Source organism: Fusarium vanettenii, assembly GCF_000151355.1.
Source record: "Fusarium vanettenii 77-13-4 chromosome 2 genomic scaffold NECHAsca_18_chr2_1_0, whole genome shotgun sequence".
Taxonomy (NCBI): Eukaryota; Fungi; Ascomycota; class Sordariomycetes; order Hypocreales; family Nectriaceae; genus Fusarium; species Fusarium vanettenii.
In genome coordinates this window covers 32809-58050 of record NW_003315867.1, presented here as the reverse complement: position 1 = coordinate 58050, position 25242 = coordinate 32809, and the positions used below count along the sequence as shown (strand labels likewise).

The 25242-nt window shown below is 54.0% G+C and overlaps 8 protein-coding genes across 8 annotated transcripts; 3 read left to right on the top strand and 5 right to left on the bottom strand.

Annotated features, from left to right (window-relative positions):
* Positions 1–605: 605 nt before the first annotated feature.
* NECHADRAFT_75828 (uncharacterized protein) lies at positions 606–1715 on the bottom strand (the record flags this gene model as incomplete). Its single annotated transcript, XM_003045655.1, has 1 exon — positions 606–1715. The coding sequence occupies one exon, from the start codon at positions 1713–1715 to the stop codon at positions 606–608; it is 1110 nt and encodes a 369-aa protein (XP_003045701.1).
* Positions 1716–2960: 1245 nt separating this feature from the next.
* On the bottom strand, positions 2961–5134 carry NECHADRAFT_66000 (uncharacterized protein; the record flags this gene model as incomplete). The annotated part of the gene is made up of 2 exons (XM_003045654.1): positions 2961–3464; positions 3518–5134. The coding sequence occupies 2 exons, from the start codon at positions 5132–5134 to the stop codon at positions 2961–2963; spliced, it is 2121 nt and encodes a 706-aa protein (XP_003045700.1).
* Positions 5135–6874: 1740 nt separating this feature from the next.
* Positions 6875–9924, bottom strand: NECHADRAFT_75826 (uncharacterized protein; the record flags this gene model as incomplete). Its single annotated transcript, XM_003045653.1, has 4 exons — positions 6875–7755; positions 7805–8000; positions 8085–9751; positions 9810–9924. 4 exons carry the CDS (start codon positions 9922–9924, stop codon positions 6875–6877), a joined length of 2859 nt encoding a protein of 952 aa, XP_003045699.1.
* A 623-nt stretch (positions 9925–10547) lies between these two features.
* NECHADRAFT_57766 (uncharacterized protein) lies at positions 10548–12526 on the bottom strand. Its single transcript, XM_003045652.1, has 4 exons — positions 12439–12526; positions 12208–12359; positions 10785–12156; positions 10548–10732 (listed from the first exon to the last, which is right to left on the bottom strand). Exons 1-4 carry the CDS (start codon positions 12439–12441, stop codon positions 10673–10675), a joined length of 1587 nt encoding a protein of 528 aa, XP_003045698.1. The 5' UTR covers positions 12442–12526; the 3' UTR covers positions 10548–10672.
* Positions 12527–12973: 447 nt separating this feature from the next.
* On the top strand, positions 12974–15483 carry NECHADRAFT_99053 (uncharacterized protein; the record flags this gene model as incomplete). Its single annotated transcript, XM_003046229.1, has 3 exons — positions 12974–13245; positions 13307–14840; positions 14894–15483. The coding sequence occupies 3 exons, from the start codon at positions 12974–12976 to the stop codon at positions 15326–15328; spliced, it is 2241 nt and encodes a 746-aa protein (XP_003046275.1). The 3' UTR covers positions 15329–15483.
* Positions 15484–16613: 1130 nt separating this feature from the next.
* On the bottom strand, positions 16614–18047 carry NECHADRAFT_33527 (uncharacterized protein; the record flags this gene model as incomplete). The annotated part of the gene is made up of 5 exons (XM_003045651.1): positions 16614–17106; positions 17159–17612; positions 17666–17702; positions 17761–17786; positions 17879–18047. 5 exons carry the CDS (start codon positions 18045–18047, stop codon positions 16614–16616), a joined length of 1179 nt encoding a protein of 392 aa, XP_003045697.1.
* A 2669-nt stretch (positions 18048–20716) lies between these two features.
* NECHADRAFT_33775 (uncharacterized protein) lies at positions 20717–22884 on the top strand (the record flags this gene model as incomplete). The annotated part of the gene is made up of 5 exons (XM_003046228.1): positions 20717–21171; positions 21228–21633; positions 21687–21867; positions 21920–22782; positions 22834–22884. 5 exons carry the CDS (start codon positions 20717–20719, stop codon positions 22882–22884), a joined length of 1956 nt encoding a protein of 651 aa, XP_003046274.1.
* A 459-nt stretch (positions 22885–23343) lies between these two features.
* NECHADRAFT_105872 (uncharacterized protein) lies at positions 23344–24026 on the top strand (the record flags this gene model as incomplete). The annotated part of the gene is made up of 3 exons (XM_003046227.1): positions 23344–23556; positions 23591–23716; positions 23775–24026. The coding sequence occupies 3 exons, from the start codon at positions 23344–23346 to the stop codon at positions 24024–24026; spliced, it is 591 nt and encodes a 196-aa protein (XP_003046273.1).
* Between the last annotated feature and the right edge of the window lie 1216 nt (positions 24027–25242).

Sequence of the window (25242 nt, the reverse complement as noted above, 5' to 3'; positions counted from 1 at the left end):
TCCGGCACATGGTATACGTCAAACCGCCCAGTTGGTGTCCATGTCCGGCACCGGGCCCCTGAGATGGAACTCGACTGTATTTCCCAAACACGAAGGAAATAAGTAGGTCCAAATATTTACTTAGCTTCTAAATACGTTCGAAATTGCAGTCGGGGGCTTGATTCCGTTCCCAGAGGTAGGTAGGCGTTGGTATGATCAACGGTCGATTCCCCTGTATCTATTGCGACGTCCTCCAGATTAACATGTTGCGCCTCTTCCATCACCCAAGCACAATAAAAAGTCATCCTTATAATGTTTATCGATCATGCTCGGTGGTCCTTGGCGCATCACTGCTGTTTCAAAAACCAGACTTGTGGTTGTAAAGTGCCTGCCTGTCCCAGTCCGTCCGTCGTGCCGGGGACGATCATCACGACCAATCACTCCAACCTGGAAGATATAGCATGCAGTGAAGAAACTATGAGCTTTTTGTTTTCCTTAGAAGCCGTAAAAATAAGAGTATTAAACACCCCTTCGTCCCAGTCATCGAGTTTTCTCATCATAACACACCATGTCAATCATATGTACGCCAGAATCATGTAAACTCCCAAACACCCCCATAACTCTCATCACCATGGAATCAGTGCCCCGTCACCTTCAATCACCTGCCTCAAACGCTGTGGCATGAAATCCACCCACATGTTGACCCTGTCCATCTCAAAAGATGCCCAGGCGTCACGCACCATCTTCTGCAGCGTCTCATCCTCCCAGTCCTTTGGCGCGTCGAGCGCCCACTGCTTGCGTGCCGGCCAGAGTGAGTCCAGTGGGTTCAGATCTGGGCTGTCGCCGCAGCTGAAGTAGTATCGCAAACCGTGCTCTTCCTTCCACTGCTGCACCGGGTTGACCTTGCTCGCAGCGCCGTGTGCAAATGCCTCGCTGTCCTCCTCGAGAATGAAGCTCTGCGAGCCTGAGTTGGCGAGCCACGGCTTGATCGTCTTTTCGAGGATATGGTCCTTGTACTCCGTCATGGTCATGACACCGGTGCAGTTGGGGTTGGTGGATTCTTCGTAAAAGACCGGTTCGCTCTTGAAGCCGTATCCCACCGCAACCCATACATGAGCCTTTCTCAGATCGCGTGGCCATTCAGCCTCGGGCGTCTCTGAGCACGGAGCGCAGAATTTCTCACCGGGTCGCGGAATCAGGCGCATCTTGCCGTCGAGGCCAAAACCAAAGTGAAGTTCGAGGCTGAAGCGTATGGGTCTCCAATCCTGGGGTTGAGGATACGCCTCGAGCATCCGTCTGGCGTACTCCACTCTCTTCTCCCTAGCCTTCTTGTGCACCCAGGTCCTGGGGCATGCCAGACATCTCCGGTATCCAAGCGTGCCCATGGTCCGGTGCAGAGTCCTCGGGTTCACGTCAACCTCGACACCAGCCTCTTTGGCCAAGCCGTGCCAGTTCAGGTTGACGCTGACATAACGCTCATCCCACAGGATCTTCTCCATCTTCTGCTGGTCCTCCTCGGAGATCTTCAGGGGCCTCCCACGGGTCTCCTCCCATTCGGGGTCATTGCGCTTAGAGGCAGGGATGTTGAGGGCGGCGTAGCCCTGGGAGCGTGAGAGGTCAAAGTGGCGGAAGATGGCAGACTTGTTGACGGGCAGGCCCTGGGACTCGAGGTACGAGATGGTTCCCCTCACCATGGCCTTTTTGGGAGTATCTCCATGTTTGTATCCGGACGGCATCTTGAGTGCGGGCGAGGCTGGGGCACCAGCTAATAGTGGGCGGGTTGGGCCTCGTATAAGTGAGGTGGAGAGAATTGTTGGGCGGCGGTGTTTGGATGTTTTTGTCTGCTCCCTCAGAACTGGTGGTCAGCGGCGAGGGGTCAGAAGTTGGTTGTGATCACGTGACGAGGCTGGGTCAACATGGCCGGAGCGCGAAACAGAGGGAAGAGGTTGCTCCTGGTGGTTTCACAGCGTCATGCTAATGCATGCTGCAACGCCATGGCTTGATGTCTCGGATTGGTACTAATTGATATGATATAAAGGGCCGAGGCACTCGCTGGTGGCTGGAGGGAATTGCGTCAATGGTAGCGTTCAAGTGACGGAGCTGAGCTTTATCACGACACCACTGATGGACTTAATCTGGCGGGGATAAAGGGATAGGCGCTTGTTTGAGATGACTTGGCGTATGATATTTGCCTTATGTGAGACTGTTTATTTTCCTCTGGAGCTGCCATTGTAATATAGCAAGTGCTCAATGAGTGTCAATAAAAATCTACCGAACTTGCAAATAAACATATGTGGTGTTCCCGAGTGAATACGCTCAATGTCTGCGCCCTCATCAAACATGGCACCCATACAAAGCAGACTCATGTCATGATACCAACTACTCCAAAAATCGACAAGAACTACAAGTCATATCCCTAGATTTGACAGCTTCTGACACCATTTAAACCTCGTTTCATAAAGCAAGATACCATCATGGATCAACCGCTCTCAGCGCTTACCCTGCACTCAGCTCTGATGTCGGCCCGGATTCCGGAGGCTTGTGACCGACTTCGGACCACGGGAACCATCATCAGCTCCTCAAACGACAAACCCAGAGTTTGTTGAATCTATAGGGCGTTTGCTTGTCTTTATCTGGCACCAACCCTCCCATGTTGTCAAGTTGCCAGCTCACATATCCCCATTTTCCAGAATCAACTCTTGATCATCAAAATCATATAATTCAGAACCTCGTCTATCCAATTCATGGATGACGGTAATTACGAAGATAAGCACCGCTCTATGGGCCTCCACAGGCTGTTGTCATCCCCAGACATTCACAAAAATGTCCTCCGCAATATTCGCTCCACCCCATATGTCCAAAATGCCACCCGTGTAGAAAACGCCGTGAAATGGAGCCGCGTATGTCCCCATCTATTCCAAAATGTACATGTTGAGACGTGAGTCTCAGCCATCTTTGTCCTTGTTCCCATCAATAAATCCTTAGGCTTTGCCGGCCTCGCGGACCGAGATCATGAACTTGTCCTCGGCGCCGACCTCGCCAGCAAGTCTTACTGATGACACCTTGGCGTTCCTTACAGATAGAATCGCCTTGATCTCGTCGGCCGTCTTTGCGCCGAGAAGAGTCATTTCTCTGCTGAGTAACAAAGCCACGGCGGCACGTATAAGGAGCGCGTCGCCTTCAAAGACATATACATCCCATAATCGCGCCGCTTCGTCAATGGCGAGATGTCCCGTAAACATTCCAGTCAAGATTGACGATAGAGATTCCTCTAGGTTGACGTCTTGGACCTTCTTGGTGAGGTGTTCGTGCAGAGGGGCCGACTTCAGAGACAGCGTTTGGAGCACCAAGTTGAACGCTGAGGCTTGTGCGCCAAGGTCACAGGCGTAGAATGAGAGGGGCAATGGCCGGTTGAGGACATTGGCGAGTGCGACGAATGCAGACCCAGCGTTGGGCAGGTTCAGGAGTAGCAACGCGGCGATTGTCTGACGGACTTGGTTAGCATCTCGAGTGGCACACAGTGGCTTGTCATACTCACATTACAACCCCGGACGTAGCCAATGTCACTCCTGTACATGGCATACGCGCTCAGTACGTCGACAAGACTCTGGTGCAGAGGGCCCTCCACCTCGAAGATGCGGAGGTCCTCCCACGTCTTGCTGGCTGCGTCCTTTCGAATTTCTTGAAACCACTTTGCTCTCTTCACATCCTCGGCATCGCCCTTGTCGTCTTTGACTCTGGCCTCTACCTCTTGGGCTCTCGCAAGAGCTGCCTGGAAAGAGGCTTCTGACAGACCCAGCTCGTTGCCGATTGCTCGCGTCCAGACGGCTCCTCTGCTGCGAGGCGCAATGCCCTTCCACCAGAGTTCTCTCGTCCTGCGTTCTCGAATAGCGTCGTTCCATCGTGGTAGGACATCCTTCTCCCAAATGTGCATCAGGTTGTCGGCGGCGCTGTCCCGTCCTTCAATCTTGGCTCTGCGGGAGGCTTCACGTCGCTCATCAGCCTTGGCGCTCGCTGCCATCATCTTCTGATACTCCTTGAGATGTCGGCGCTCCTCTGCTGGATCCTTGGGCGGCAGCCAAGAGGGACGTGTTCGGCTGAGAACAGCTTCCTTCTCCTTCGAGATGGGTAGAGGGTCAATCATGATGTTGGACTTGCGCAGGGGCGGCAGCTCTGGCGTGGATTTTATGCGCTGCTTCTTCTCATACGAGGTATCGACAGATCGAGACGAGTTCCAGGTGTTGGGGCGCTGACCTGCAGGACGCTTTGCCTGCTGTTCCTCCATCTCCCCGGCGTGTTCCTCGAGCTTTTCCGTCAGAGTCTTGGCCTCGGCATTCAGGTCGGCGAGCGCCGCGTTCCAGCTGTGTGCCCGAGTTTTGACTGGGCTGCGAGCTCCGTCGGTCTTCCAGGTTGGCGATCGAAGAGACCCTTGCGCTTGAGCAACAGCAGGCGTTCCATTGCCAACGCTTCGAACGCGTTCCTTGGGGGCTCGGTCGGGAGAGGGTGATACTGAAGACGGGCGACTGGGTGTGCGCTCCTGAGGTGGACGAGGAGAGAGAGGCACGTTGTCGAGGACAAGGCCATCGGGGATATCATCGCCATCGTCTTCGTCGCATTCTCGCTCGAGATCGGTAAACGACTTGCGCTCGCGGCCGGTTTGCCAGCTGCCTCGACGGGGCTTTGGGGGGAGACTCGGATCTCTCGGGTTGAGGGAATACCCGGGGCTGGGACTTCGGTGTCGTCGAGGAAAGGGGAGAGAGGCAGATGATGGACTTGTCAACTGCTTGGAGCGCGTGGCCGAGGGGGGCTCTGTCAATGAGCTCAGGTTGGTGCTGCGCGGGTTGGTGGTGTAAACATTGGTCTGGAGACTCGGAAATGGCGGTCGAGCCTTGGAAGCCGTTTTGCCAGCCGCAAGAGTTCGACTCGAGGGAGCTTTGGAGTGACTGGGACGGATGTCGACCTGGGATGGACTCTTGAGGGTTACGGTGTCGTCATCGAGTCCAATCTCCTCAAAATGACCAACGTCGGCCAAAACACTGCCATCGTCGCTGCTGAAGGACTGGAAAGACGACGATTTGGAGCTCTTGGAGGCCGTCATCCCTGGCGGAGAGTCGGGGCTGGGGAGAACACTGCCGATATCGAGGGTGCGGATCATTGTCGCATCGCAGGGGGGAAGCAAGAGTTTGTATGGACGAGAAGACTCTCTCCTCGCCTGCGCTGCGAACCGGTGGGCGATCTAAACTCGGATGGTGTCTCGTCTGTTGATCGGCTGTCTATCACGCTCGGGGGCTCGTCTCGACTCTTGCGTCTCGTGAATGCGGTTGACGTCGTTTGGTTCCCTCTGTCGGGCGGCCTCGCCTCTGTTTTTGTTCGGATGGACCGAGCTGGGCTATGCTTGGCTCCAGCTGTGTCGGTGTTGCTATGCTGAGTATGGGGCTGAAGGAGCGGTTTCAAGATTGCCAGGGTTCGAGTCCACACCCAAACGACCGGGCCAGGAGAGCCTGTACTAGGCAGGTCTGGAGCGAAAAAGGGAGATGAGGAAGCGAGGGTGCGAAGCGAAAGGGGCGGGCCCGAGATTGAAGGCTGTTATGCCGGGAAGAGCGGTATAACTCAATCGATCAACGATGGACTGGGGTCGACGAGCTCAGAGGGGCACTCCCATAACGAAGGACGGGGAGGCACGGGGGATGGGTTTTCGCAACCCAGAGGGCGTCTAGCGGTCGCGGCCGGGATAAGGAGATATTAAATTAGGCGCCGGGCGAAGGTTTCGTGTCCAAAATAGAGGGAGATTAACAAGAAAGTAGAGTGATTTGGGGGGTTAGAGGTGAAGAAAGAAGCGAGAGTTGGTGTCGGCAATAAGCAGAAGGACGACCAAGAAAAGAGAAGAAACGAGCGAGATCAAGGAAAAACCGCGAAAGCAACAAGCAAGAGGCAGGTTTAAACCGGGAAGTGGATGACGATCGCAAAGGAGACCTTGAGCGGGAGACGACGCCAACCTACGCAAAGGAGGTGATTGATCCAACGCCCACCCGCAGCATGCAGTAGAAAAATGGATCAAAGGCATGTATCTCTGCATACAAAAACAGACGCGGAGTGACTTGCCTTTGATGGCATGGCTTTTGGCGCTACTGTTAGTGTGTCTTGTCCCCGCCTATTGGGTGACAAGCCCTGATGTTTAATTATTTCTTGTGGTAAAGTCAATGGCGATTAAGAAGAGAGCTGGGTAAATGATGCCTTGGCCTATGTGCCATGTTCCTTTACACGTACTGATAAAGTCCTGTCAACATTGATTCTCTTCTCCCCATGCAAAAGTTCCCCCAGGTACAATCTCCGCTAGCAGCAGCACAGTTCTGTGCCGTGTGGCATCCTTGATTGTGGTGTGGCATGACCTTATCGGGGGGCCAAGCCATGCCAGGGGAAGCAGGAGGGTCACACAGTCCTGCTTCGAGATTCACTGTGTAAGCCCACGCCAGGAATATGGCTTGTACAGTGTCAACACCATCCCCGGCCCCCCTGTCGCTCGTAATCTCGGCCGCATATGCGCGGCTAATAACCAGCCTCAGCCAATCACGCCTCGCATCGTCCATTGTCCATCTTGATCAAGTCTTTGATGGTGGAAACTTGGCATTGTAAACAAGCAATCTCGGGGGTCCATTTTATCGCATTTCATTGTGAGCCCTACGAGCCTCTCTCTGGCCTCTGCGCCTATGGACTCGAACTAACAACATTGGTCCTTGAGCCTCTGTCTCATATAAGGTCATTGCTCCCCTTGGCCAGCAAGGGTTTACTTGGCCAGCAAGTATCATCCCTTCCAAAACATCTTCCATAGTGACTTCATCCATCCGTTGCTCACTTGGTACATATGGATCCATATCCCCGTGCCTCCAATACTTGTTCACTTCTTGAGATATCCGCAGCTCGTTCCAACCCCAGTTAGCATCCTCTGCTTCTGCTCGTCAGCTTTCATCTTGGCAATGAGAGCCTCCATGTCAACCGACTCATCCGAGTTGCTCTCCTCGCCGGCCTCGTCGGCCTCGTCGGCTCCACTGAGGAGGAGTGCCTCGATTCCTTGAGGTTGCTTCTTCTTCTCCTGTTGTTGCTTCTTCTTCTCTGCTTTGCGCGCCTTACGCTTTCTGCGCTTCTCGTTCTGCAACGCCTCCTCGACGACGTCCTCGAGGGCCTTCTTCTTGGCGGTGAAGAGCGGCACGGGCGAACCGGCGAGCTTGGAGTACTTCATCGTGAGGTTGTACCAAAAGTTGGCGTATTGTCGATCGGTCTTGATGCCACGTTCCTCCAGTTCCGCGGCCAAGGCCCGTGAAGTGCGCTCCGTATGAGGAAGAGGCGTGCCCCAGTCGACCTCCCAGTTGTACTTGGTGTTAGAGCTGTCCGTCTTGTTGTAGGTGAACCCTTTGCCTTCGGCCATCTTCTTCTCGAAGCGTGCGACCGTTGGCTTGATTGCGTGCTCCGAAACACCGTCTCGGATGATCGCTGGCTTGATCTCTCGGGGTGGTTTGACCAAGCTGCTGTGGGTGATGGGCTTGAGTTGCTTTTTCTTAGCGGCCTTGTTCTGAGTCTTCTCGGATATCTTCCGCGCATCCTCGGATGCTCCAACGTTCGATGTCTCGTGGTGGGTAACAGCTTGAGTAGGCTGTTGCACTGCAGCGGCGGGTCGCTTGGCTGGGGGCTTTGAAGGAGTCTCCTGGCTCGAGGTTGAACCATCACTGTCACGTTCCAGGCTGGCTGGTGGGATCGGGACCAACGGGGTCAATTGCTTCTCTGGATTCAATGTCAGCGTAAGTTGTTTTCTGGGGACTCTGCCACTTACTCTGAAGTCTCCATCCTCGAGGTCGCTTCGGGGAGGGAGTCTTGGCTCGCTTGGTGACGTTGGGCCGAGGGGGGAGCCAGCTTCTGACTCGAATGAAAGCCTTGGAAGGTAGTTGCTTCTTGATAGCACTGGCGACTGTTGCAAGCTTCGACGCAGGGGACTTTCGGTGCCGGGTTGGTCCCGTTCGAGGCTCATTCTATGAAACCTTGCGAGAAGAGGGCCGAAGAGCCTTGGCTTGCTTCTTGCTGCCCTGGATGCGCTCAGTTGGGGACGAACTGACACGTCTAGATCGTGAAGGGGGCGAAACGCTGGGGGAAGAGGAATACTCGGGGTTGTCGCCACTCGCGCGCGCCGGAGACGTCTGGGATCTCTTGAGAATGCTCTTGAGGCCGATGAGTGAGTCTCGGTGATGAGGCTGGAAAGATCCAGGAGTTCCGGGCTCGTTGGTCTCGGAGAGCCTGTCGCCACTGTACACGGGCTGAAGCTTGTACGACGTAGCAAGGCGCTCGTTGAAGCTGGAGACTGAGGTGTTGAGCGTCTCATCATTGAAATCTCCGGTGTCGGACTCGTCTTCGGCTTCAGTCTCGGGCTCCCTCTTGACCGGCTTCGGAGAGTCTTCCTCAGTAGGCGGAAGTTGGTACGAGACAGGCGGAGATGACATGAACGGCCCGGAAGAATCAGAGTCGGCGGCGTCCTCCATCTTGACCAGGGTAGGACTATCCTCATCATCATGATCATCAATATGGTCATCACCACCCTCATCATCATCATGATCATCGTCAGAGCCTTCGGCACCAGAACCGATCTCCTTCTTGATCGCGCGAGAGTCCTCTTGGGGCTCGACCTTGGAGAGGTGCTCGGGGGCGGTGGACAATGGCTCCTCACCAGAGCTTGGCGAGGCTTCCTTCTCCTTCTTCATTGCCTCTAGCTGACTATCAAGATAGTCCATCAGTTTGCCCGTGATGTCATCCGACTCAGGGTCCGACTGGTGCTGAGACTGGGAGTTCTCAGGAGATGGGGCAACCTCTGTCGCGGTGCCATGGTTGCTCTGAGCAGTGGGCTCTCCCTGTGCAGAACGAGGCTGCGTGACCTGAGCTGTAGAGTGCGAGGTCTCAACGACAGACGAGTCGGAATCAGATGTGATCAACTGAGAGAGATCAATGACGATGCTCTGATCAACTCGACTGGGGACGGGAGATGGCGTGGCAGCTGGTTCCTTCATCGCAGGACGGTTATCGGCTGGCTTCAGCGGAAGAGCGCGTCCCTTTCTTGGGGTTGCGATCTTTCTTGGGACCCGAGGCCCAACACCGGCTGGGCGCTCATCATCAGCATCGCTGTCGGTAGAAGTGAGCATGGTCAAGGACAGGCGATTGGGCGATGGCTTGATGTGAACAATCTCGCACTCAGAGTCCTGGCCGTTCCGTTCGCCGACAAGGGCCGAAGCGTTGCCGGCGCGGTCGATGCGTCTTCTCTTGCTGGACTGAGGCTGAGTCTCTTGGCGTCGCTTTGGCGAAGGAAGGACCTTTTCAATGAAGCAGTCGGAGCTGTTGTCCGGCTGAGGGAGAAGCTTGGCTTTGACGGCAGGTTTGGCCTTTGAGGACACCGAGCTGCTGCGGGTTGAAGCTGCGGCGCTCGAAGCGGGTTGAGGCGGAGCACGCGAAGGGCCAGAGGAGGCTTGGGGGGTCGGTTTGGTGTTGTTGACAGAAGCACAAGTCTCCGGAGGCGCTTGCTTGGTCTTTGCTTTCTTGCTGGGCTGGACTCGCTGGTCCGCCGCGGGGAGATTGCGCTTTCTGTTGGGAGAAGGTTGAACATGCTGAATCTCGCAGAAATCGGACCCGGAGCTTTCAGAGTCTGATGAAATGCCGAAAGGGGTATTGGGGGAGCCAGCCTGAGCCAGCTGGGTTGCTCGGGAAGGGGTAAGTTGAGTTGCAGTGCTCATTGTTGGTTCTGCGCAGAGTGTCAGTCGAAAGCTATTGGTGTAATCTGAGCTGTGAGAGACACTTACCAGAATGGTTGGGCTGCGATACATTCGCGCCACTACGCGAGGGCGTTGCTGGTTGCAGATTACGGACGGTTGACCGCTGGCCCGAAGGCCCCTTGGGTGGTGAAGAGGAAAACATGTCGGTTATCTTTCGTTGCCCCATCGTCGCAATATCTTCCCTTTCGCTCAAGAGCGATGAAGAGATGCGGTTCGAAGAGGTATCAGACACGGAGACTGATGCCTTGCGGAGCGGCGAGATGAGTATAAAGACGAAGTCCTTGAAGATGTGAGGTGAAGAAGGATGATAAGAGTCGGAAGGGACGTAGAAACGAAGCAGTCAAAGTCGCAGATTATCTCGAGAGTGATGGTTGGATGAAGTGCGTTGCAGGAATGCCACGAAGAACTGATGATGTTGTTGAAGATGAAAGGGGAGGTGAGTGAATGTGCGGGGGGCTGAAGTGAATGCGCAGGCAGAGAGACCTCGAATAAACGGACACAAACAAGAACAATAAGACATCTACTTTTGGACAGAGCAAATCGGTTGATAAATCACCCAATCGGGAATACCAAGTAAGAAGAAAGTGAGGTTGGCGGAGATGTATTAACCATCAGGGGCTGCCAGCTGTTGACACTGGCACATCAAAATAATACTCCCAAACGGGAACAAAGACGTCATACCATTGTTCAAAAGCATTGTTTAACAGTCACTCCAGGTTAGGCAGATAGAGGCAGAGATCATTCAAGGCAAGGTTCATCATAGGGCAAAGAGCTCTCCCACAATGGTCCTTTTTTGTATTTCCATGCCGCCACCGCATCTATGGTATCATTACAGATCATCATGGTCCATGCACATATGACTCGTCCTCACCAGCTACTCGAGCATGGCCTCACATGCGCTCTCGTCGACGAGGAGCTGCCCGGATGATGTCGTCAACTCGGAGGAGAAGCTGGGTTGGATTGTTAGCAGCGCCTTGACAATATACAGTGACCGTATCTTACCTCTGCAGCCTCGCTGGCTGAGGACACCACAGCCTTCTTCAGCTTGTAGCTCTCAATAACACCGAGATCTCGCATATCAGCAATGCCGCCACCAGGGGTCATCAAGTCAAGACCGTAGGTAGTAAGACCATCGTAAAGGGCCTTGCGCAACCTCGCGACAAGGTCACCAGAGTCGAGACCAGCGTTGTCGGCCAGGATAGTAGGTAGTTGTCGCAGAGCCACGGCGAAGCTAGAGACAGCCAGTTGTCGCTTGCCCTCAACACGGGTAGCAGCACCCTCCACAGCCTTGGCCATAAGCATCTCGGCACAGCCACCGCCCAGAGTAGTTCGGGGCTCCTTGACAGTCTGGGACAGGACGGCCAGGGCATCGTGCAGACTTCGCTCAGCCTCGTCGAGCAGCTGTTCTGTGGCACCTCGAAGCACGATCGTGCAAGCCTCACCTGCTGACACACCCGAGAACTTGATAAGAGTGTCCTCACCAATGATAACCTCCTCAATCACGTCGCAATGACCAAGCTTGACCTGGTCGGGGTGGTCAAATGTCGAGGCGATCTCACCGCCGGTCACCAGAGCCAGGCGCTCAATACCATCAAAGTCGGCATGCTCAATCGACATAATGCCGGCATCAGTGAAAAGCTGCTCGGGCCAGTTGTAGATGAGTTGTCGGTTAATGAAGCAGTTGATGCCATGTGCCTTGATCTTTTCCACCTTGGCCTTCATCTTCTCCTTCTCGGCCTTTTCCAGCTCGGCCAGCTTGCTCGTTGAGCCAACCTTGACGCGTGCGCCAAAGATCTTGACCTTGTCGGTATCCATGGAGGTGTTGGCCACTAGGATCTTGGCCTTCTCCAGCCGCTTGGGCTGGTTGACACCAATCTTCTTGTCGAGGATGAAGCCCTCGTCGAGGTATGAGTCGCTAAGCTTGCCTCCGCTCTTCTTGATGATCTGAATGTGGTTGAGGTCGGTGGTCTTGAGTCGGAGGACGGCATCGACAGCCAACTCGGCGAACTGATCCCGGTCCTGGGCGAGGACCTTGGAGCTGAGGGTTGTTCGGGCGATCGCGAGAAGGTCGTTTCGGAAAGCCTCGGGGCTCTTGCTATGGTCGACTGCCGACTCCTCGAGCGCCTTGAGCGCCGCGTGGCTAGCTATCCGGTAACCCTCGATGATGGTCTGGGGGTGGATCTTCTTGTCAACCAGCTTCTCCGCCTCCCTCAGCAACTCGGCGGCAAGAACAGCAACCGAGGTGGTTCCGTCGCCCACTTCATCATCCTGAACCTTTGAAATGTTGACCAGAACCTTTGCGGCGGCGTTATCGAGGGCGATCGACTTGAGGATGGTGGCACCGTCGTTGGTAACCATGATTTCGGCGGTGGAGCTAACATGGTGTCAAAAGGGGGTGTGCGGGCACAAGGTTGGCGCAACATACGCTGACTGAAGGATCTTGTCCATACCCTTGGGACCAAGAGTGCTCTTCACAAGATCACCGACGGCGATGGCGCCGACAAAGGCAGCGAGACGCGCATTCTCGCCCTTCTCCTCGGTGGTACCCTCCTCAAAAATCTGGGTTGGTTGGAATGACTAGGAGGGGCATATTAGCACATGTTCATTCATATCACGAAGCTCTTGGAGCTCTCAAGCGGACAAGACGGATACTCACCATGACGGGCAGGCAATCCGACTATACACACGGCGAAACCTGTCGGGAATGAAAATGGGTTGTCGTCGTCGTCAACGTCGAATGCTTCAGCCTTGGGGTAAACGTTGCAGCCTTTTTTTTATCTGGAGCTCCCAGCTAAGCATGGGCGGGCATGGAAACACCAAGCCCCTCCAACCAAGGGGCCACTCGAACCCCCACGTGACTTGCCCCGCGGTCGGAGTATCGTCGGCGGAGGAAGATCGCTTCTCCGACGGCGCACACTTTGTGGGAAGAAACGAACACCAAATTTATGCTGCACCAGGTTGGCACCCGCAACATCAAGACTCCGCACGTTCCCGAGCGACACTCTCCGCGGTCAGATTTATACCCTGCGTGTCTTTTTAAGGCCATATCTCCCGCGCGCAGATAGGTCTTGCTACTTCCCTCGTGCCCGGCGCCCGATCCCTCCAAAACCCTCGAAAAACATTCAGAAACGACTGAGAGCGGGGCATTTTTTTCTTGCACCCCTCCAACAACCCACCAAAAATCGCCCATCATGGCGCCCTCCTTCGACCACCTCCGCGATGCCGATCTCGACGATGACGAGTTCAACGAGGATGACATTGATATTTCCGACCTGCGAGAGAGATTCGAGGTGCAGCTGGAGCAGGGTTACGACAGCTTCGTCGTCATCGACGGCCTTCCCGAGGTCACGGAGGAGCAGAAGCCCAAGCTCGTCAAGTTTTTGTTGAAGAAGCTCAACACAGTTGGCAAGACACGGGAGGATCTGGTTCACATGCCCATGGGCGACAACGGAAAGTCTCTTCGGTAGGTGGTCTTGGTTCTTGCTGGATGCTGGACGTCGACTTGATGCTGACCCTCTGTCAAGGTTTGCTTTTGTTGAGTACTCTTCGCCCGCTGAGGCTGCCGCTGCCACTCGCCAGCTCGACCTGGTTCCCCTCGACAAGAAGCACACACTGCGCGTCAACAAGTTCACCGACATCGAGCGATATGGACGAGAAGGCCGAGTTGACGAGACCTACCAACCCCCCCACATTGACGAGTTCACCGAGAAGGAGCATCTCCGATGGTTCCTCAAGGATCCTTCTGGTCGAGGCCGTGATCAGTTTGTCATGTACAAAGGCGAAAGCGTCGGTGTCTACTGGAACAACGAGAAGGACCAGCCCGAGAACATCGTCGAGCGACAACACTGGACTGAGACCTTTGTTCAGTGGTCTCCTCTCGGTACCTACCTGACCTCTGTCCACGCCCAGGGTGTTCAGCTCTGGGGCGGACAGTCCTGGTCCCGACAAGCCCGATTTGCCCACCCTTTCGTCAACCTCGTCGCCTTCTCGCCTGGTGAGAAGTATATCGTGACCTGGTCTAACCGCCCTATCTCGATTCCTGACGAGGGTCACCCCGCGCTTTCGATTGACGACCACGGCAAGAACTATGTCATCTGGGACATTGCGACTGCTACTCCTCTTCGGTCCTTTGCCAACCTCGATGCCCCCAAGGGCGAGGAGGGCAAGCCGCCACCCAAGATGCAGTGGCCTGCTTTCAAGTGGTCCGCCGATGACAAGTACGTCGCCCGGTTGACCCAGGGCCAGTCCATCTCCGTCTACGAGCTCCCCCGCATGAACCTCCTCGACAAGACCTCGATCAAGATTGAGGGCGTTATGGACTTTGACTGGGCCCCCGCAACTCCCAAGCGTGACAGCATCAAGACCTACGAGCAGCTGTTCTGCTACTGGACACCCGAGATTGGCAGCAACCCCGCCAAGGTCGGATTGATGAGTATTCCCTCAAAACAGGTCGTCCGATCCCTCAACCTCTTCAGTGTCAGCGACGCCAAGCTCCACTGGCAATCTGAGGCCGCCTACCTCTGTGTCAAGGTCGACCGACACTCCAAGTCCAAGAAGTCTCAGGCCACCACTCTTGAGATCTTCCGCGTCAAGGAAAAGGGTGTCCCCGTTGAAGTTGTCGACACCATCAAGGATACCGTCATTAACTTTGCTTGGGAGCCCAAGGGCGACCGCTTCTCCATCATCACCACAACCGAGCCCGTGGGTGTCACCGCCGTCCCTCCCAAGACTGCCGTTTCCTTCTTCTGCCCCGAGAAGGCCAAGGGTCAGCAGGTGGGCAACTTCAAGCACCTCCGAACTCTCGACAAGAAGAATAGCAACGCCATCTACTGGTCACCTCGAGGTCGCTTTGTTGTTATTGCCACCATTGCGAACACCCAGAGCTCTGACCTTGACTTTTTCGATCTCGACTTTGAGGGCGAGAAGCCCGAGGCCGAGAAGGACCTCACCGCCAACCTCCAGCACATGAACACTGCCGACCACTACGGCGTGACAGACGTTGAGTGGGACCCTTCAGGCCGATTCGTCGCCACCTGGGCCTCTGCCTGGAAGCACTCGGTAAGACAGGTTCACATTTTCATAACGATGAGCAGTATGCTAACGTATTTCAGATGGAAAACGGTTATCACATCTACGACTTCAGGGGCGAGGCTTTGCGAGAAGAGCCTCTTGAGAAGTTCAAGCAGTTCTCTTGGCGCCCCCGGCCAGCGACCATGCTTACCAAGGAGGAGCAGAAGGCTGTTCGCAAGAACCTCCGAGAGTACAGCCGCGTCTTTGAGCAAGAAGATGCTGACCGTGGCGCGTCCGCCGACTTGGCTGTGGTGGAGGCCCGCCGCAACATGCTCCAGGAGTGGTACAACTGGCGCGAGGAGGTTGAGGCCGACACATTTGAAGAGCGTGAGGTGCTCGGCCTACCAAAGGATCCTCATGTTCCTCTGCTAGAGGCTTACACAAAGAGCCTGGAGGGTACAACGTCAGAGGCGGATCGGGTGATCGAGGAGATTGTGGAGGAGGTGCTCGAGGAGAGCGAGGAGGTTGTCGGTTAGGGGGCTTCTCTTTCTTTGCAGGATTTTGCAAGGGAGTGATTTGCTTGTATCTCGGTAGAAAACTGGTCAGGGCGAGGGGTCACGTAATGAAATTCTTTGTCACGTTCACGAGGATAGGTCCGGTTTTGGACGATCGAAAAGCATTCCACGGAGTCAATACATGTTGGTCCGCTTTAAGGGATAGTGGTGATGGTTGTCTGCACTGTGGGCAAGCATATGGCAACATGGTATGAAGGATAGACTTGAAGCGGCGATGCTATGTCGGCGCTCCCATGGCTAAGTGTTTGTATGAGGGCGGTGTCCTTTCCCGGAAACTCAGTCAGCAGGGTTGAGGATGTTGAAATATTTTAACTCTATTTCCATACCCAAAGAATAGACTTAATAACCCAGCAAAAGAAGCACAGTTATACTCATAGACGGAACCAGCTCAATCTTAGAGGTATTCCTCGAGCCTGAGACGAAAGGGTGGTTTACCATGACATGTTTGTGAAAGATTGTTACTCAGTCCATCATCAGGGCTGAAACACTCGAGCGCGTTGGGGAGCTTATTGACCGCGTCCGAAAGCAGAGCATTAGCCAGTCAGGCTTAAGGGGCCAGTGATACCTGTGCTGTCGAAGGACTTCAACAAAACTGTCTCCTTTTGGTATCAGGGCAGCGGCCCGGGTGAGTTGGGGCGGATAGTCTGGGAACATCTCCATGACTCCAAAGAGTAGTTTTCTTGAGAGGCAACGGTCACACGGGAGCGAGTCAAGCCAGCATATGGCAGAGAGATACTTGGCTCAAACCTAGCCACCATCAAGTTTGTCGAGAGGAGTATTAAGCCGCAGCAACTCTGCCGCTTGATAACCAAGTCCTGTCGCAGCATCAAGAGAACCGACCAGCCCTGGGGCCTTGGCCTCTCTGTCGCCTTTGCGGGCAAATATACTTCCCATGCTCAAGGTCCCCCTGCCATGAGAGACGTGACCCAAGGATCGAAAAGCAGCACCAGACCGCTTCGACGTTGCCCGGGGCTGCACAGCAAGGGTGTTGAGTCCACTTGCAATGGCCTCCGGGGCCCAACGTCTTGGCCTATTTCCTAGGAGATTCGTTAATCCACGCTTGTGAGCCCTGTGGCGACTGTCTTTCCCAAGAAAGGGGACGTGAAAGAGTTCCATCACTCGCGTGTTGACAAGACTCTCCTCAGCATTAACGAAATCGGTTTAAAAGCCAATAGAAGTTCGCGAATCAAGAGCCGCCGAACACGAATTCCCATATATTTCTAGCTTTCGATAGGTATTACACGGTTTATAAACTGCTTGACTGTGCCGTCACTGGCTGCTTCAGGTTGAAGCTGCCCGAGTCCCGTGAATTCGTGGTTGTAGGACCAGCCTGCGAATAAGACTGATGAACGTCCATGGTCCGAATGATTCCGTTGTACGTCATGATCTCCTCCTCAGACCCAGTCGGGGACTCGCTTCGAATCTCTGTATGATGGCGCGAACCGCGTATGTCCTTGAGTCCGATATGATCCGTTGTGCGAGCTCCGGTGCGCGAAGCCTGGCCGTAGTACATTTGTCCGCTCGTGTCATATTTACCCTTGGCTGAGCTCCCAAAGAGCTGGGGAAACCAACTTCGGACTAGATATCGCAGGGCGGGGACGGACGCGGAGATGATTGCGAGGTTGACTTCGATGGTCGAGTACACGATCGTGATGGAGTAGAAGAAGTCGTCGGTCGGTTTCGAGGCGTAGTAGATCTTGCAGATCTCTACAAGGCGAATAAGGGCCACAATTACAACGCTGGAAGCATCAGTTTGAGTATCAGAACTGCTGGAGCGAGAGTGCAACTTACACTAGACCAACCATAAAGACACCGATGAGCGCTACCTTTGTCCCCATAGGCATCTTCAGCCCAAGGAAGATCCAGAAAGGAATACCCAGGACAAGAAAGTCGGTCAAGATTGTCAGGATACTCGCGATTACATGAAACTCCCTTGCGACGCAAACAGCATTTGCTTTGACTGCAAAATCCCAGTTTGCCTCGATCGGTAGACACTGCAGAAGTGCCACAAAGAAGACCGAAAGGGCATGCAGGACGTTGAAGATGTTCAAGCCGTGGATGCTCCATCTCACGGCCTTTTTCTGACCGCCCAGTCTTAGGAGAAAGACCAGGACAGACGCCTTGACAAATGCTAGGATGGGATTGTAGATCATTTGGGCCACGTAAAACCACCATAAACCCGGCGCGGCATCGTAAGGCTGCGGAACCTCGTAGTTATGGAAGCCGACAAACGAGAGCTTGATATCTGGTGATCGTCAGTCGGGGTCGTGCAGTTGCATTTGGCAATGCTTGACATACACATATAAGTCGGGCCCATCATGACCAACGCCAATAGCTGATGGTGATGTTAGAGATCTTGACCCATGTCTGCGAAGATCTTTTCAGGAGCTTACCGTTGCAAATCCACAGAGGTAGTCGTCTGTACCGCCGATCAGTCTCTCGTTTGCTTCTACCCCCTGAGGATTCCCACGATGCCTTCAACGCATCCCAGGGAAGATCTCTTTTACTTACCAATGCCCCACTGACGAGTCTTGAGTCTTCCATACGCTCTCAGGGAAAATACCACAAGGGAGATCGCTGGGAATAAGAATGTGAGAACCACGACCGCGCTCTGGCGAGGCGTCGTAGGGAGTTGAGTAACATCCCCGTGAGGGGGCCTTCGAGCAAAGAGGATCGCCATCAAGAAAGCGACACCTCTGCTTAAACTGGATTTGTTTCGAAGGGATAGAATGGAAATACAAAAAGAAAGGATGAGACGCGGGGGAGGGTGGTGGCCAAAAGTAGGATTCCGTCCCCAGTCTCAACAAACACCATCAAGCACCAACAGGAAGATCAAAGGGGATGGGATGATGCTGCTGCAAGCCACCTTCTTTTGTAACGAACTCTTCTATGTTTTTGCACGCAGTCTTTCGGTAGGGCAACGAACCTTTTCCCTCGGGGCCCCTGGGCCGTGATCCCAGCTACGCATGTGCGTCGAGAGAGTCTGGATCACCTAGTCGGACGAGCCGCCAGAGGCGAAGGGAGACCTGAGAAACCAAGGGTCCTGATTTGCGGTACATCTAGATCAGATTCTGCAATGTCGCCCTCCTCCCCATCTCGCTGCTCGCTTCCCTCTTCCAGCTGCAAGCGGAAGAGGTCCTGATCCTGCCCCTGCAGAGTCTACATCCTTCATGCCCACGCGAGTTGGACGCAGAGGCCATGGCATACAGCTGTGATCCTGCGTTCGGTTACGTTGTTTAGGAAGGGATCGTCTGTATCCATGTTTCACTATATGCCTGATGCCATCTGGGTCCTCCTTTTTGGTTCCCTGCTCCTTGTCGTCCTGCAATGAGAGCCGGGACGACGGAACTACGGTGGCTTTCTTCCGCTCGACTCTTTTCTTGAGTTCTTTCAACTTTCCATGTCCATTATATGTTGAGCAAACGTTTTCAAGTTGGTTTCAAGTGCCTTGCGTGCTCTCAGCACCAAGTCCTCTATAACTTGTAAATCGCGCGTCTATTAGAGTGGTAGCCAGAGTGGCGCCACCATCAGCCATCCTTCCAGAAGACCGCTATCAAGCACTCGGAGAGAGAGCGCCATTTGAGTTATTACCAACAGGAACTGGCACTAACAACCAACAGAGCCCGAGCACCTGGTGCCTGGTCTGCGGCTGACTATCAAGTATGTGTGTGTCAACGGCGGAGCCCCAAGAGAAATACGATCCTTGCTGGATGGACTGGGGTGGCGTTATAAGATCAGGCGGCATCGGAGTTTACTCCGCCCAAGTGCCATCGGGTATCTATGAAGCGAGGCTGGGGTATGCGGAATCGCATATATGCCGCACCAAGAATATCCCCGAGTGCCGCGAGCAGTTTGCCATCCCCCTGTCAAGCGTGATGCCTACTTGTCATACTGGTCCTCTAGGACGCATCCAGCATCTCATCTCGCAGCGGCCCGCCTTGATATCTCCTCTTGGAGGATTCCCTGAGCAACCCATGCCGTTTTTTTTTTCGGTTGCTGAGCAGATTTCCCACCTAGGCGGAGTCTTGATCCAGCCGACATGATGTTGCACTAAAAAGTGACGGGCTCCAGGGTCCCTGATGGAGTTACACTACTACTGCCGGTCAACCTCTTCCGCCAGGTCTTTGACCACAGAGTGGTCTTTGCCATGCTAGTAACTGTTGGTTAAAGACAGCTGCGGAGTCATATCCAGACAAGCCCTTCATCAGGCCAGGCTTTCTCGTGTGCAGTGCTGAATAAGCCCGGGGTTCCCTCCTCGGAACGATTTATCCTTGGTTCGTCCCGTTTCCCGCTTAGAAGAGGAGCATGCTCGGGGTAATTAGATCGTTGAGCGGGAGAACTAGAGCTCGGGATCGACTGGAAGCCTAAACTCTACTCCGACGGCATTCTGGGGTAGGAGTATCATAGCAGCACATTGACTTCCTAGATGCATACACCAACCAGACCACCACTCCACGCAACATTGATCGACACTCTTTTTGCACTCACCCGTTTATAAGACCTATCTTCAGCTGCCCAGTCGACGGAAGACATTCCGCTTATAGCCAAGCAGGTAACTAGACTTGAAACGACACCGTCCCCCTTCTCGAAGGCTATATGCATGAGCATGGGGTCGGTAATTAATCGATTTCACTCCGATCACTTGCGAGCAAGGATCGAAGGCTCTTCCTAGACACATCTTGGCAAGCCAAGACCGACGAACCCTTCTGTTAGGGCTTACCTCGCCGGATCGAGGGGGCATTTCCGCCCTGTCCCCGGTTTTCATGTTGGTTCCCAGGTGCCTGATGATCTGAGGGCAAGGACTGGCTGTGATACCTTGCTGGTCGACGGTGGCTTCCTTCTAATATTCCGCGGACCACATAGCTAAACAGGCACGGATGGGACCCGTCAAGTTAACTCGTCGATCACTGCCCAGTTCAGAAGCATCTCCCCCGACTATCTCGCAGGGCGGACCACTCGGGTACAGACACTGATGGACCAATATTGACTGACAAAGCATGGATCCCGTCAACTTACAATGTCATAAACAGAGAACCAACAGGTCAAGGTCCCGCCAGAGGCAAGCGAGGTAGCAGTCCACCGTTCCTTGATGGTTCGATTCTTCCTGCGGCTTTCCAACCGACCTACTTGGATCGTTGCGACGCGGGAGGGATGACCGGATACTCGGGCCCTCGAGGCGTAGGATACTACCACATAAAACTGCGGCTGTCTGCAGTCGAAAGTCTGTTCTCTTCTTCACTCCATCGCACTCGCTGATCGACAACTCTCTTACCATGGCTGCTTTCACTCGTGCCTTGGCTCTGGCCGCCTCCTTTGGCAGCCTTGTAAGTGCTCAGACACTCAAGGTTGATGGCGAGGTTGTCTGTAAGTCACGACTACCCCCACGCCCCTTTGTTTGCGGCACTACTCTTGTTTGAAGTTTTTTTTGCTGACGGAATATCTGTCACAGCCGCAAATGACATAACAGTTGCTCCCGCTGCCGAGGCAGTTAGTGGTGAACTGCAGTTGACCGACGCAGTGCTCGCCAACCTCACTGAGCTGGAACTGGACCATATCGAGCTGTTCCAGTTTGCTGACGAGAGCGCGGCACTCGACAAGCGGGCCCTCTCGGCTCTGGCCAAGTGCAAATCCATGCCCGGTGACCTCCTGTGGCCTGGAAAGCTCGTGTGGAAGGTCTTTGACCTGCTGACTGGCGGCGCTCTCATCAAGACGGTTCCCTTTGGTGCTGTCTGCTTCCCTGGCGAGCATTACGATGCTAACGAGTGCTCGCGCATCGTGGACAACTGGACCAACTCTGACACTCAGTAAGTTTAACGGCCATTCTTTATTGAGGAGTATCGTGTCTTACAGGAATATCCAGCGATGAGGATCCTACCGCCAACATGTATCCCCTCTACGAAGGCAACGCCTGTCTCCCCCAGGATGCCGGAAAGGAGGGAGCCAAGTGCCAGCTCGGCGGTCTCCCCGTTTATTCTGTCAAGGCCACCAGCGTCTCCCAGATCCAGCTCGCCGTCAACTTTGCCCGCAGTCTCAACCTCCGCCTGGTCATCCGCAACACTGGCCACGACTTCCTCGGCAAGTCAACCGGCGCCGGATCCCTTAACATCTGGACTCATCACCTTAAGAATATTGAGCTGCTCAAGGACTACAAGTCTGCCGGCTCCTACTCTGGCCCTGCCCTCAAGGTCGGCGCCGGTATCCAGGTGTTTGAACTGTACGAGGCGGCCAACAAGTATGGGTACACTGCTGTCGGTGGCGAGTGCAGAGTGAGTACACCGCTCATTTCTTTGCTGAACATGTAGCTAATGAGACATGACAGACCGTCGGTGTTGCTGGTGGCTTCACTGCCATGGGTGGACACTCTCCCATGTCCCCTATCGCCGGTCTGGGATCCGACCAGGTCCTCAGCCTTGATATTGTCACCCCTGACGGTCGCTTCATCACCGCCAACGAGAAGCAGAACCCCGAGATCTTCTGGGCCGTCCGTGGCGGCGGTGGTGGTAAATAGACCTCTTCCACAAACAAAACATCAATGAGTACTAACATCTCTAGCCACCTTTGGCGTCGTCACTTCTCTGACTGTCCGTGTCTGGCCCAAGATGACCTTCTCTGGTGTCACTTGGAGCCTCTCCAGCGAGGAGGCTGGCATCAGCAAAGATCTCTTCTGGGAGGCCATGCGCATCTACTGGGCCAAGTTCCCCGAGTACAACGACAACCACACCTACGGCTACTCGACCCTTTTCTCTGCTGGCTCCGGGAAGTACCTGTGGAGCATGAAGCCCTGGCTCGTCCCCGGCATGGAGTTGCCCGAGTTCAAGGCCATGGTGAGCCCCCTTTTCAAGGAGTGGAAGGAGATTGGCTTCGAGATTGAGCCCGAGTGGTTCACTCACGACAACTTTTACGACACATGGAAGAACCACTTCCCTGCCGAGTCTGTCGGTGCCTCCACCGTCCGAACTGCCTCTCGTCTTATCCCCCGCAAGAATTTTGAGGATGTCGAACTTCTCAACAAGACCATGGACACGGTTCAGTCCATTGTCGAGGATGGTTCCGTGCTCATCCAGTATAACATCAACGGCGCAGCTCCTAAGAACGTCGCCTCGAGCGCCCTCAACCCCGCATGGCGAGACGCGTCCATGTTTGCCATTGTCGGCGCCGGCTGGTCGCCTGATAGCAGCCCGGCCGAAATCCTCGCCACCAACAAGAAGATCACCAACGACTGGATGGAGCGCCTCCGCGAGGTGACTCCCGGATCTGGCGGCTACGGTAATGAGGGCGATGTGATGGAGCCCAACTTTGGTCAGGCTTTCTACGGTAGCGAAAACTACAAGAGGCTGTACGCTCTCAAGAAGAAGCTGGACCCCTGGGGTGTCTTTTACGCTCCCACTGCTGTTGGTAGCGAAGACTGGGAGATTGTCAAGGTCCCTGGTCTTCTGGATGGTCTGCTGTACGGTGATCTCCTCGAGACGCTGAGCAGCTGGTTGACTCTCCAGACTGGCCGTCTCTGCCGCAAGTAGAGCTCTTACTGCATAATTGCATTCTTCAGGTGTAGATATACCATGCCATAGATATTGTACATATTATATACTTGTCGTACATCATGACGGAACCATGTTTTGCTTTTGTCGTGGTTGAATAACACATACGCTTCAGATGGCTCTCTTCTACACACACTTCCAGCAGTGTCTATGACATTAATGCCATGTTCTGCTTAGATGTCTCTATTGTGTCTGCCTAGCGGTACCAAACGTCACTCTCTTCCTGTCAGGCCAACCCGTTCAACCCGCTCCCCGTAACACGTCTCGGCCATCTATTGTGAGACCGCAAGACACAATCTCCATCATCGGACCGATGCACTGTAGGACGGCATGGTAAAGCTTGGGGGCATAAAAGGCGGTCACTACCACATGTCGATGATGGAAGCACTCTTCAAGATTGGTCCATATCCGCCTAGAAGCTTCAGGTTCCTTCCAACAATGATCATGCGTTCAGTTTTGGCTGCATTGGCCTCAGCCATGGCGACAACTCAAGTCCTTGCTGCGTCGAACGATGCGGCTACTCCCGAGGACGTTTTGAGCTCTATGAGGGCCGTCGACAAGCTGTCCGCTGATACGCACTCGCACGCCAGAGAAATTGGTACCTATTTCAATAGAAAGCACTTTATCCTTGGGGCATGTGTCTCAGTTGGAGTTGATGCCAACGCCCAAGCTAATCCCTACCTAGGACACATACCTTAGCTGTCGAGCTACGATCGAGGGGGTTGAGAAGATTAATGATGAGTTTGAAGCTAAACCCAGGACGCCATTCGACGACAGAGGCCAAAAGGAGATTTGCTCAGCGTTTCACTGGGTACGTGAAGGGAGGCACACTCTGCAAGTATGGCCCTTGGACTTATGTTATATCACAGTTTGAGTACCGTCAATTCCTTCTCGTCGTCACCTTGATCAATGAGCCAAGGAGCATAGAGAGTGGAGGGTTCGATGACTACTTTGAGGACTGCTTCACACGACTGATAGACTACGCCCCCAGCTGTCGAGATAAAATAATTGAGAACAATGGTCAGTTGGAGCGGGCATTCGACGATGCTATCAAAAAGATCAAGGCCCGCTGGGGCGCCCGTAGAGCCATGCCAGTCGACATTCCTGTCCCCTTGGACTGAGGTCATCGATGTGCTGTACCTGGTTGTTGCCACCTGATATTGGCGTCGCCGTGTCGGTCGCACTTAGATCCTGGGTACTCTACGCGTCCTCGGACATTACATCGTACGTGGCTTGGGCGCAGGGTTGACACGGATCGCGCCCTCAGGAGACTCGTGCCCTACCTTGACAACAGGAATTCTATGCCTCGTTAATTAAGATACTATATTAAGCAAGAATGGGCAGACCAAGGCGCCCGCCCCTATATTAGATATTTGACGCGAGACATGGAATAAGACTCCTTCCGCGATAAAGAACTGGTTCCTTGTGCTCAACGTGACTGAAGTTGTGATCTCATCCGTTTACCCTACACGGATGGAGGTTTAGCGCCGGGCTCGGCCGCACCCCTTCCGTCTCTCTCTCAGGGACGTGGATGCACGGACCAGTGAGATCTGGGGTACGTGCGTCCATAAGCGAGCTCACAAAAACAAAAACGCAGTCTCGAATCGAGAAAGAGGACATCCTGAACCTGATACAGAGCCTGCAGTCTAGAAGAGAGTACGAGAGCAACGCAATATTTTCCATCACCATTGTATAGAATTTTTACCATGGACTCACTACCTTGGATATTGCATCTCGATCTCACAAAAAGGTAACAGCTTACCGGTAGATTCAATGCGCAAGCCAATGGACCACCAAGGTGGATTATGCCAAGCCCATTTGGGCCACTTGATTTTGTGGGATGTGGGTGAGCAGACACTTACCCACTGCTGCACAGATACAGTGCGGTCATCTAAGTCAGCATGATCAAGAGATTATTAGGTACGGCTCAAGAGCTCTCAAATAAAAGAACAGTAACCGCAATAGTCACACAAGCTTAGTTTTCTAGCATTTCCTACCCCTCTAGAGATAGGGCTTTCCATAGTTATGCGAAGAAAAATGCACCTCCTGCTGGGTCTCGATTGCGTGCTGAAACACCGTATTCTCTCTCGCCTCAGTCGTCCCGGCATTCAAAATGCAAGGGAAATGCCCCCTACGCGTCTATGTCTCAAGCAACCAGCCGCATATTTCACACAGGAGAGGAGGCTTGCTCAAGTTATCCAACAATCATCACGATTATGGCTCCCTTTAACTGCACATGTCTCAACGCGACCCCATCGATAGATTCCAGACGCCTACAGTGATGTATGGAAATTCGCACAGTCCACATACCTCACCCAAGCCACAATGCTCCCCTTC